General features: G+C 42.1%; 3 protein-coding genes across 4 annotated transcripts in view; 1 reads left to right on the top strand and 2 right to left on the bottom strand.

Annotated features, from left to right (window-relative positions):
* LOC128767692 (dedicator of cytokinesis protein 2-like) overlaps positions 1-7,829 on the bottom strand; it is a 102,962-nt gene extending 95,133 nt beyond the window's left edge. The window contains exon 1 of the mRNA XM_053879913.1: positions 7,457-7,829. The gene's annotated coding sequence lies outside the window, so the exon portion shown is untranslated. The remainder of the gene's footprint in view (positions 1-7,456) is intronic.
* On the top strand, positions 6,246-9,998 carry LOC128767695 (T-cell leukemia homeobox protein 3-like). Its single transcript, XM_053879916.1, has 3 exons — positions 6,246-6,819; positions 7,484-7,721; positions 8,714-9,998. Exons 1-3 carry the CDS (start codon positions 6,399-6,401, stop codon positions 8,895-8,897), a joined length of 843 nt encoding a protein of 280 aa, XP_053735891.1. The 5' UTR covers positions 6,246-6,398; the 3' UTR covers positions 8,898-9,998.
* A 1,821-nt stretch (positions 9,999-11,819) lies between these two features.
* The window catches only part of LOC128767351 (Kv channel-interacting protein 1), a 38,390-nt gene continuing 37,165 nt past the window's right edge, over positions 11,820-13,044 (bottom strand). For both annotated transcript variants that reach the window (XM_053879340.1, XM_053879341.1), the window contains one exon: positions 11,820-12,823. In XM_053879340.1, the coding sequence (XP_053735315.1) occupies positions 12,776-12,823 (48 nt within the window). In that variant the 3' untranslated portion in view covers positions 11,820-12,775. The remainder of the gene's footprint in view (positions 12,824-13,044) is intronic.

The following is a 13,044-nucleotide window of genomic DNA, read 5'->3' as shown; positions in this document are numbered from 1 at the left end:
TTGGGGGGGGGGGTTCTGTTCAGAAACAAAAGCCACGGATGTAGTGATCAACAACAGTCATTGATGTACAGACAAACATTAAAAAGCACCCCTCTTCAACCTTCGATCTCACTTCACTTTGCCATCCCCATCTGTTAGTTTGTTCCGCGAGTCCGTCCACTTCAACCCCCCTCCTCTACATCATGACTTCCTCCCTCTTCTGCTCCTCTCTGGTCTTCCTACCCTCAGGGAAGTAAGGTGATCCGCTCCTGGAGTAAGTGACTGGTATTAGTATCCTTCTCTGTCTGTCTGTTTGATCTGGGCTCTAATGACTCCACAGGGACTGGGGTCTGATAATGGGAAATCAATACACAGAGCAGCGGCGTGGAGTGGCCTCACTTAGCCCTCGCTCTTTGACGCCTCGCACAGAAGTGTGTTTAGGTGTTTAAGTGTAACTGTGCTCGAATATATCAGCCTTACATCATCTATAAACACACTTGAGAGAGTTGAGAAGAGACGGCAGTGGAGAATCAGGTTTGAAGCTTGGACAGTGTTAATGTATGCACGTATGTATGTGTGGAAGTGGTGTGAGCCTGTGTGTAATCGGTCACACTGCAACGCCTGGAGCAAGACAGGTGGGGCTGGTGGCATGAGTCTGGTGTTCCCCCCAACAACCCTCAGGGGCCAGAAGGCCCAGCAAAGCAGGGGGCTGCAGTAGCTCCCTCTGCCAGGCAGCAGAGCACTATAGCTGGTGGCAGCTGGTCCTCCGTCCCACCCTCCCCTCCTCCCATGCTCCAGCACCCCATGGGCAGGCAACAGGAGGGGTGAGGAGGTCAAGAGGCAGGAGAGAATTGGTGGAACGACGGCAAAATGAAGGATAATCGGCTTTTATGAAGCGGAGAGAACACAGACAGAGAGCAGGGAGACGGCGCGCTGACACAATGCAACTGACTACAAGCAGTAATGAATTAACACATTAGCGCCACAACCAGGGGCGTTAAAGAGAACTCAGCTGCTCTTAAGTGCAAACCCGCAGTGGCACACTCCATCACCCGCACATAAATCAGTCAAAGGTCATTAAAGCAATAGTACAGACACTTATTAATTACATCAGTCATTGTGTCTCCGGCAGACTCATCGGAATACAGATGTACACAGCGGTAAATAAAAAATAAAATCGGAGCAGAAACTCTTACTCATCACTCGCCGCCGTTACGAGCGGAGGTTAAATGTCAAACACATGAATATGAGACAATGAGAAACTTCCTGTGCCAACTTAACTCAAGCCATGTGTTCAATTATCATGAGGGCCCATTAATGCTTTAAGCCTTTCTCTCACATCTCAATTCGAGCCATCCATCCTCGTTTTTGCTCTCTGCTCTCCGTCCATCCCTATAATTCAAGTCTATGCGGTTACTTCCCTCCATCTTCTTCTCCTCTCCCCCCTCCTGTCTTCTAACCAGCGTGAAGATGCAGTCGTGCATTCAACCATCAGACAGACTAACATGCTCTCCACTCACACACGCACACACTCAATAGGAACAAGAAGACAATGTTCATATCAACGGTCTTTATGCGGTTAAAGGGCATCCTGATACTGGCAAAAAAAGCTAATTTGTATACAAAATTATGCTAAATATTTCCGCCTTTGGTAACTTTCTGTTTCCACATGAAGCAAATATACAATAATCAAAGGCATTTTGCAGCTCCTCTGCATCTACAGTACACTCTTAAACTCGTCGTTCTTCCCCTCCGTTTTAACTTACAAAATAAAGAAAAGTAAGACTAAAATGCAAGATCTAATGCTCTGTGTTTCTTTTGGTTGTGCATTTCATTTAGCTGCTTGTTTTCATCAAGGTAAGAACAGCAATTAGGGAGGGATCCATGGTCACCAATTATCAATTTATATTATTATGTTTTGGGTTGATGGGAATTTAGATGGGTCTTATAATGAAGCAACGGTGCTAATGGCTGCATCGATGAGACACTTAAGTCTGCTTTAAAGGTGCAGTGTGTAACATTAAGTGGTCTTATGCTGGCATAACAGAAGTGTAGATGTGAATGAGCATCATATTTGGAGAAATGAATTTCCCTTGTGCATGACTTGTGTGATACAAACACACATGCCTAGATTGGGTCTTTTGTCTGCTTCTAAGACACTTTGAGTCAAGAAATGTGTCAGATTAATCAGAAGAGGAGGAACAGTCTCATGTATCTCATCCACAGCTCGAGCCATCAACAGCAGCACAATTGCTTTTGGAAATTCAGATGATAAATTTATGATTGACATTATTAAGCTGGAACCAATTGCACCAAGAAAATATGAGTATTCAAATCCAGAAAAATGAAACGATCCATGTTCCAATAATCAGGGGTATAGATACACATAAAAAGACCATACCCACACAGCAGATAATTTAAAAAAAAACTTGCTAAATTTAATACATTTAATATGTCTAAATGAGGATTGAGCTTTGGCTTTTCTAGTACTTTGGCAGCGCAGTAAAGGCTTGAATATAATGAGGAAAAATAGGTATTTTTGCATTTTTTAAAGCATTTTTGTCAAGAAAAATATGTTTATATTCCTTTTTGCCGAGGGGATTTGATGAAATAATGGTGAATTGTCTCACTATCATAGTAAAAGGGTCAAATCATTATGCTAATACAAAATAATTTAGACAATAAAATGTGAAAAAAAGAAGTATAACTGGAACAAATACTGGGACAGAAAAGTTCAGATCTTCAATGCCAGAATAGTGGAATCATGAAGTCAAAGTCAGCAGCGCCATCATGCCGCACTTTGCTTGGGTGGGTTATGGCTTCCATTTTGGTCCAGAAATCACAACAGCCTGTTCCATGTAACACTTATTTATGACATGAAAATGGTGGTGTAAACTATAATGCATTATAGTCTCCATCGCTCATATTTCTCAGCTGAACAATAATGCACAATAAAAACTCAGTCAGGGTGTCAATACATATTCAGTAATTAAACTCATTTATTATTAACTCAGCCATTTATTTGACATTTGCCATGACATTTAAGATGCTTTATCTGCTTTTAAACTGTCTGCTAGATGAATAGTGTCCACATACAGTTGAAAGCAGCGGTCTGGGGACAGCAGGAGGAGGGTTATGGTCCAGATCAAGTCCCTGATGGGGGATCCATTCCTCTCTTCTCCTTCAACAATCCCAGTGAGCATGTCAATCTGAAACACTACACCTCCACGTTGGGATGATGAGCCCGCGACTGCGTGTGTATCAACGTGTAAATTAAACCAAATCAGCTCCTGACACAGTAAAACACATTTGGGATGTGATGTTAAGGATTGCAAGGGAGCTTTTGTTCGGCAAACTTTTTAAAATCCACAGCAAATGTTGTCAGATGGCCAGCGTCTTTCAGCTTAATACCACCTATATTAAATAGTTTAAATATTTCATAAGGGCGTTTTTTTTAGATGGAGGGAGGGGAAATCGTTAGCTGCGGTAAAGTTTCATTAACTGCTCCACATTTCGCTGCGAGGCAAACTCATCTCCTCTTATTGTAATAAAACAATCTCTCTCTTTCTGCGCACACTCATCTCCCTCTCTCTGCCCCCTCTCCTCTTCTCTTTTACATCATAATAATACACTACATCCACTTTAAATGCACTATTACTTACCGCTGCCTTTTCATATTGTAACATCACGGGCACTTTAGCGACAATATAAAAGCGTGTCATTCATTATTCACAAGCCTCGGCCCCTTTTAAAAAGTCAGCCGCTGCTGAAATTGATAACGGCGGAGAGACGCGCAATAAAAACGCAGCCCCCGGGTACCGAGCTGCAGCCCAGACCCCCGATTATGCAGATCAAGTGGTAATTTCTCAAACAAATCGCACTCTTTCACTCTTTTGTTGTCGTTTCTTTTTGGGACTTTGGAAAATCACGGTGTCAGCTTTAATCATGGCGGCGGGAGGCGGGCGAAACGACGATTGATGCGCAGTTTAATTGTGCGCCCGCATTAGTGTTTGCACCAAAAACACACCGCGAGGACTGTGGAATATTTCTGGTTTTGTCATGAAGCAATAACAGCAGAACACAGTCGAGGGAATCTCGAGCAGTGCGTTTCAAACTTGTGCCGATCCGTAGTAATCGCTCATCATCATTGGATTACAACCAGGAGATTACCAAAACGCGCAACCAGTGGGAGGCGTCGTGGGCACGAGGCCAAACGTTTAGAGAAGTTACAGTCACGATCCTGACTTAAAAGAAGGAAACACTTCATTCCTAGTACGTCTCACAGTGGGGATGTGTCGAGCAAACTCGAAAGTCTTTCTATTGTAACCACGAAGGGACGCGTGCGGGATTATGCGGGATATATATATATATATATATATATATATATATATATATATATATATATATATCGACGAGGTAACTAACGATCAAAAGAAGAATGTTTGATATTCTGGGATAAAATCATGGACTCGTCCCCATAAGTTGACAGCTATCACAGACCAATTCCTCCTCCATCAAAAGCCACTGGTGAGCTCACATATGGCAGCGAGGTCCGGCCAACACTCAGTCTGTCCATATTGCCAAACAAACACCTCAGGCCTTCTTCCATCTCATATTGCCTCATATATATTGCGATCTGGGCCATTCCTTAAATATATATTGCTTTTTGGGATCTTTCCAGTTGCATAAAACACACCCACGATGAACAACCCATTTTAATACTGTTTTATTAGTATTTTCGAACAGGGCGATGCAACCACAACGCACGTGAAAAGCAGCTTGTAAATCGTGTTAAAACGGCCCAAAATCGCAGCAGTGATGAGTAGAGTCTCGTGGTTCGTTAGAGTCAAGTTACGTGATCGTGTAAAACGCCACCTGCCGCATCTGAACCTCACACACATTAGTCTGTCGCAGGGACAAGTTAGTGCAAATGTGATTATCCGGTCACTTTGGGCGCCTCGCACATTGAATCTGAGCGGTTAGCAGCTTCCAGAGTCCAGACACTTTATCTGGACTAGCCCTTGGCCTTCCCTTGTCAGGTCATTTAATGCGGCTCTGGAGACCAGGTACAAATAAAGACCATGTGCAGAAGCCCGACTGCTTCTTCAATAAAAGGTTGGACGCCCTGCGTAATTACGCACCAACGCTACTTCAAATCTTTAAACAGCTGGACGCTCCAGTTAAAAGTGAGATTTATTTTTGAACGATCATCCCTTGATAACGATAACACACACTTGGCTGCCACATCGTTTTCAAAGCTGAAAACTTAAACCGTAGCACTGAATGACGTTTATTTATATACAAGCCTCAAAACTGACGAACTTATCACATCGATTCGATTAGATTACCCGAACTTTCAAATATTTTACCTATGTTAAGAGACATTGTTTTTTTACTGACCAATAAAATAATAATGAAAGATGATTAGAATCGCACATTAAAAACCGAAAAAATATAAAACAATTTAAATGGGTGCGTTTTTCGTTTCAGTCATCTTAGCCATCTCTGATTAACAATAAGTTCTCATGCAAAAATGCTATAGAAATCAGATGTTTGTGACTGTGAAATAGCTCAAGATATACAATAGTATTTTTTTGTTTTTGTTCGTTAGATGTACGCCAACAGATTCTATAAACAAATCTAAAACTCTTCCAGCAGTACATGATGACGTATTAAGAACACATTCAGTATGAAGAAAACAAATGGTTTGAAATCACGAGAAGTTAACGCAGAATATAATATATGGGAAACACTGATTAAATAAATAGAAATTACAGAGAGAAGTAAATTAGGCTACTTATACAAACTTTGAATTGGATTTTACGCTAAAGAATGACCGTTTTTATAAATGTTTTCTTGAATTCACCTGCAGAATTCTGAAGTAATCCAGCTGATGAAAACGGAGCACAATCGACGTGATATATTTCATTTGCTCTTTTTGGGTCACCATTACAGAGCTGCTCCACAGTAGATCAGTGCAACACAAACAAAATGACTAGACATCACGTGACCCGAGCGATCACCACTTTCAGATTTGCTGAGGTGCAGCTCTTCATATTCGTTCGCTATTAAGTCTGCTCGCCTGGATCCTGTCATGAATCTTTGCTATCGAAGGAAATCCGGGTGATTGAGCCAAATTTGGGGCCTGGAACAATTAACTTTGACTCCTGCTGGTCGCAGCCAATGACAGGAGGGGAGAGGAGGAGGCGGACGGAGCAGATTGAGAGGACGACGGCGCGTCACCTCTCTCCAAACGCTCATCAAACTTTCAGAAGGGAGGACTCACATCCCGAGGAGGCCTGAAAAGGACTCGCTGGAACTCGAACCCAGAGACATGGAGACGCTCGTGGTTCTCTTTTCTGGATCAGTTTGACCGTGCATAGCTTCGTATTTTGTTTTTATTCCGCAAGCGATCGAGGATGGAGCAGGCACCGAGCGCACCCAGCCCTCCTCCAAAACCAGCAGAGCCCATCAGCTTCGGCATCGACCAGATTCTTGGAGCCGGTTCGGAGCCGGAGAACGCACGCACTGCTGGTAGACCGAGCGGGACCGATTTAAGCAACGGGGATGGATATTACAGTTTAGGAAGCCCGGCCGGAGCCGGGGCGCCCTCCTACACCGCGCTGTCCATCTCGCTCTCTGGCATCATGCCTCCGGTGGAGGCGGCGGGTTCGTACGGAGAAAGCAGGAGTTTGGGGAGCAGGGGGGTGATTCGGGTCCCGGCACACAGACCAGTCACAGCGCCGGGACCACCGACCCCTGTTCAGGGCGCAGTTCCAGGGTTTGGAGGACTGTGTTTTCCCTGGATAGGAAACAGGTTCTCCAAGGAGAGAATATCAGGTGGGACATATGTTGAACGTCAAGAATCATATTCGACGTTTTGAATTTAGATACGCGCATACGTGATATATTATATCCAACTTCCTATAAATCAAATGTTTATTTGTACATGCTCACAAACCAACCAAACAACCGACGAGGGGCATGAAATCATCAGATTTAAATACAATAAAACATAGAAGGTACACTATCTAGACAAATAATTTAAAATGTGCCTTCAAATTAATTCGCCAAAAACTAAAAACATCACAAGTAATTGCTAGAATTTGTGTCCAAAATAAGAATAACCATGAGATTCGGAGATGCGTGCTTTAGAGATTAATTTAGAATTTATAAAGGCCCGTGACTGGTTCCCAAAGCGTTTTGGGCCTGTGGAATCATATCTATTACGCATTTACACTCGTATGTTTTTAAATACGGTTTCAAACACAGTTGGTTTTCCAAATTAAAATGTTTAGCGAGTCAAAAGAAAACGATGCAGCCAAACAATTAATGTCGTCCATTCACTTGAACGTTCCAAGATATGGTGGGTTTCCCCTTCCAATTTAGCGTCTCCAAATAGTTGTCTCAGTTGAAAAATATATTTTCATTAATATAAATGTTGTTATTGTCTTGTGGTGAATTCAGTTTCACTCACCTGGGATTTTTTTTTTCTTCTCTCCAGCGGCTCTGGTTCCGTTCACGGTCACAAGAAGGATAGGACACCCCTATCAAAACCGCACGCCCCCGAAAAGGAAAAAGCCCCGGACCTCGTTCTCCAGGGTCCAAATTTGCGAGTTGGAGAAGCGCTTCCACCGGCAGAAGTACCTCGCCAGCGCCGAAAGAGCCGCCTTGGCTAAGAGTCTGAAGATGACGGACGCTCAGGTCAAAACGTGGTTCCAGAACCGAAGAACCAAGTGGAGGTAGCGATTTCCTACACAAAATTTGTCTTCCCTCTCATCGCTGAGTCAAGTCGCACAGCCTAAATTATATTTTCCATAGGGAAATCCAGCGAAATTGCTAATTCTTTATATTGGTTAACTCGCATATAACGCAATTTCCGCTTCCGTAACCTTGTGACACGGAAGAAAAACACGCCTAACTATTGAAATAATTTGCTTTGGCGTTTTTTTTATTGTAGTTGGTTTATCTATTGTCTGCGTGTGTGTGAGAGAGAGAGAGCTTAATATTTGATTAACATGTGTATCTGTTTGAAACTTTAAATTTCTGTTTGTGTCGATTTTCATAATTGATTACAGTAGTTTAATTTTTTTTTTTTAAATAGAAATTGGTAAGTTTTCAGTTTTGGCATATATGCAATTTGTGCTAATTATAAAAAATGTGTAACAAAAATATTTCCGTCATATCTACTGCTGTAAGTTGAGAACAAATTGTGAAATGATAAAAGGGGTTAACGCAAACAAATGACATGAACTGCAAAATTAACATTTGTTATCACACAGTCAGATACAGAAGAAAGCCTGATACAAAATTGTTAATTTGCAGTGTTGTTTTAGCTTATTCTATTAACCGAAATGTACAATACAACAGCAGAACTTTAATGTGTGAATATATAGTGTTTGTTTTGAAAGATTGTGGCTGGTTTAATTCAAGCTTGAGGCAACTATGGGCTTAACTTGAATGTGGATGTTTTACTTGTCGAGTTTAACCATATTACCCCCTACCTCTTACCCCGAGTAGCTGGGATAGTCTATAGCCTCAAGCAAGCCCATCAATGGACATTAATGCATTTTCAGTTGATCAATGAATGTAAAAATGATCATTCATCATTTATATTCATGTTTTTTTAAACAATAATTGTACATTTCAATTAACAAGAAATAGTTAATTTGTTCTACTTCTGACATATTTCAAACCAATTCTCCCAAGTCTCACATCTTCATGTCTTGCTCAGGCGACAGACAGCGGAGGAGCGGGAGGCGGAGCGTCAACAGGCCAATCGTCTGATCCTGCAGCTGCAGCAGTCTGCTCTCCAGAAGTCCCTTGGTGAATCGGCGGTGTCTGATCCGCTGTGTGCCCACAACTCCTCCCTGTACGCCCTGCAGAACCTTCAGCCCTGGGCCGAGGACAGAGAGTAGTGAGCCGCACGAACGGTGTCATCCGAGGGAGGATAGTGCTGGCAGACAGAGACTGACAAACTGCTCATACATTGGTTGAATATTGAGATTTTTGGAGCGTTGGGATCACAGGCAGAGAACCTTGAAACCTCATTCAAATGCAAAGATTAAAATGAAAGTCGCTTGATAAGTGGTAGTATCAACAGAACAACCATTTTAGTTTCTCAACGATGAAAATATCCGGCTATAAACCCATGGAATCCTCCAGCTAACAAGCACACATGATGATGCTGGCGAACATCGCAAGCCCTCGATATGTTCCTGCTCCCAACAATAAGAAAGAAATTAGTACGGCCCAAAAAATAAATGAGATGCTCATCTGCCAACAATCCCATCCAATCCCACGTGTTTTTCAACTTTATAGCATTACTTTGAAAAGACACATTTTTTTTCTGTCATGTGAGAGCTGAACAAAATCTATTCTGTAAATTTCCCTTCCCTTCATATACAACAATGTTTGTGATGAAGAAATATAAACAAAGAGGCTGGATGACCTTGGTCAGTCTCAAGGTTTTAGCTGTACCGAAGTAAAATCGATTTAAATTATTCCAACTAATATCCTCTTGTTTGACTGTAAATATGTTTGCTAGAGACACACTCAACAGTGTCTGAAAGCAATATAAATAATTATTTATGTTATTTTTTATTTTTATCTTTTGTTTTTTACGAGTTAGTCATGACAGGGTAGCAGAGGAATAAAGTCAGTTCTGGCTATTCCCACAATAAGTGTCTACAATCAACCTAAGTGCATGATTTTTCTTTTATTTTCTTTTTAAATTGCAGGTGCAAAGAGTTACGGTACAAGCTAAACACGCTTAGAACTCTGAATCGGATCCCTCGTTCCGATATTTAATATGTAAAGGACGCTCCCTGTTACCACCTCCTCATGTAAATACTTGGTTATTGTGACACTTTTTCTTGTAAAGAAACTGTATTGTAACTGCAAAATGAAGTGACAAGAAGGAAAATCGCATTTCAGAGACGCATGGTCAATAATGGTGGTGTTTTTATTTTATTTTAAAACTTGCACACAATCATTGTTTTATTTATGCCCTGGTGATGTTGCAGGGGACACTAAAACACTTTTGTATTTTCATTGTATATCATTGTAAATTATAGTATACATTTTTCCTCGGAATCTTCGGCTCCTGGTTTGCATTTGATATTCTCAATGTATTCAAATTGAATAGATTATATTGGAAGGTTGCAACATAGTCAGGAGGGCAACACCCCAAAATGAGTTTTCCCTTTACTGTGGTGAGACGTTAGGTGATCTGGGAGACGCTCAAAGCAGAGCTGCTGGTCGAACCAAGGTGACTCCAGCTGCTTCTCTGAATGGACTCCCACAGAGACGAGTGGGAGGAGGTTTTAAGGGTTTGGCTTTGGTTGTCCCGGGAACTCCCCCATATTCTGCCGCTGTCACCCGACGTTGGCCAAGCAAATGAAAATGGATGGACTTCAAAATAAGATTTAAAATATTGGTAGCGCACCATCCTGACATGTTTAACATATTTATAGTGCTGCCAGTGTCGATGATGCAACTGAGATTTTTCAGCACAAAAAAGGTCATAAACTACAGTCCAAAAAACTAGAAAAAAAAGGTTTGAATATTTTCATCTACTAGTGTGCAGCAACAAACCTCTTCTCATTTGCAGAATGGACCAGCAGTCTAGCAAACTAGCCCACGTGTCAAACGCAAGCCCTGGGGGCCAAATCTGGCCAGCCATTTGACCTGATTGTGGCCCAAAAAAGCTTCAGATACTAGTCGGTGGTTCAATATGAAATTCAACAGTGTGGTGGCTATTGCATTTTAATTGTGCGTTTTGTCATGAGGTGGAGTCAGTGGTGAAGGAGTAAAATCTACGTATCTTTCCAGTAACCACAAACAGTCACCGTGTTTAGACTGCTGTTCCTGTAATGTCAGACATGGATTTGATTTGGCCTGCAACTTTTGTCTCCTTGAGGGGTGGGCCAAACTATGCAGAAGTATCAACACAACGTGGAGTGATACGTATTTGATAAGTGGCCATTTTCAAATACATGGTCAAACTTGGATCAGATCCAGAGACAGAGAGTTTTTCCATCGAAAACTCAACATCACAGTCATTTGTGGCGCAGTTCTTTTGTGTTGCAAGCCTCAAGTACATTCACACCAAACGTACAACTTTCACCCAAAGTGTTCTTTGGTATCCAGCCACAAGTTGATCACCGTCTTTTAATGTCACATTAAAAACATTGGTTTAATCTGACTCAGGTCATCTAGATAGCATACAGGGAATCAGCAGCTGGTCAACATGGTTCCACAGTGGCAAACAAACGTCGTCATCTGAGCGTGAACAAAACAAGCGTTGAGGCTACTGCGTAAGCCCTTCTATCTTCAACCAACCAGAGAGGCACAGAAAATGAGGAAAACGGGTATAAGGGGTAACCTTTTCTTCATGAGTACTACCACATACTTGTTTCAGTACATCTGAAATGCAGCGACTTTAATTTAAATCCACTTTAATTGTGTCCAGCAGATGGCGCCATTATGATGCCGCGATGAGTGTGTTACGCTCATTGGTCCATCACTAAGTTTGACCTGCTCAAAATGAAGGGACATAAATTAGAAAAATAACCGACGCACCTCCAACACGCCACGCAGAATTCAGTATCTTTGGCATGACAAGTTGACCTATTCTCACTCCTGGAAGTCATACGTTGACGTTTGGGCTGGACAGATCCAAGTCACATTGTGACACACAGAGTTGTTCCGGGACCTTGGTGGGGACACTTCACGTCCCCACAAACTGAAGTAAGTGTGTTTCCTGAATTGGTCCCCATACATATGCAGACACACACAACAAGCAGAGAGCGCACACAGAACAAACAGAGTTGTTTCTTGAAAACTTTATTGATAAATATAATGATTTTATACAGTATTTCCATCCATACGCTGATTCTGACAGTTGTCTGTCTGTCTGTCCTCACGGCTGTCTGTGTGAGATGTGCGTGAGCAACACATAGAAGCATCGTCTGTCAGTGATATATTGTTGTTTAAACAGCAATAATTGGATAAAATGATGGCTCTTAATTAAAACATGGCTTCCATTCCATCAGAAAATCTCTAGAAGTGTCTTCACCTCCCTCGGGTCTTTCCATCACAGTGACAATGTCGACATAAAAAACAAAGTTCATTACTAATGTATCCAGAATTCGTCAGATGACAGCGCAGCCCTTCGCATGTAAGTACAGTGACACCAACAGACAGAGAGACAGACAGCTGGGATGAGCGACAGCCAGAGAAGCACGACAGTTAATATCAATGAAAACACTGATCGACGCCACGGAAACACACTCAGGAGAAGTGATGAGGTTATTTTGCTCTTGAGTTGCCGAGAACCGAAGACACCAGGGTCCAAGATGAATCTAGATGTCCCGCATCTCGCAAGTGAACATCCAGTTACGTCTCATGGCACGGTTACATTAAGACCACTTCACTGTCTCGCATGCTTCACAACAGTGCTGATGGATGAACGCAGCCAAGACTCACATCGCAAGCTGCTTCATGACGCGGTTTCATATACAAATCTATGAAAAGTATTTCACAAAAACAGGATCATATTTACAAGCTGACAGTCCAGAGTGGGACAACAAACAAACTATTGAGGTTCAGTTAGTGACTTGGATTTTCTCTGTGGTTTTAGATCAGTGAATCACCCTCAGTTATTGGCGGTTTCTCACAGTTGAAATGATTTCTGCCTCGCAGGGCTCGATGTTTACCACCGTGTTTGTGCTTGGGTCCCTGTTGTCACTTTCTTGATGCCATGCTCGTCCACCAACCTTCTCTCTTTGCTTCTCTAGATCACATTTTCAAACAGCTGCAGGGACCTCATGATGTTTTCATCCTGCACAAGCAAATGAATAGATTAATCGAATCATTTACTGGGTTGTACAATTAAAGTTGAGGTCTCTTGAAACTCTGGTGTTTACCTCTTAGAGTGGTGGCTAATCACATAAATTAAAACACAGTTGTCACACTTTCTTTGATCGATTCCATGCGGGATTTAGCCACTAGAGAGAGGCAACACACTCACAAGACTTCACGTTACTCAGTTCCTCAACTGAG

The sequence above is a fragment of the Synchiropus splendidus genome, chromosome 11 (genome assembly GCF_027744825.2).
Source record: "Synchiropus splendidus isolate RoL2022-P1 chromosome 11, RoL_Sspl_1.0, whole genome shotgun sequence".
Taxonomy (NCBI): Eukaryota; Metazoa; Chordata; class Actinopteri; order Syngnathiformes; family Callionymidae; genus Synchiropus; species Synchiropus splendidus.
This window is presented reverse-complemented; position numbering and strand designations above follow the sequence as displayed.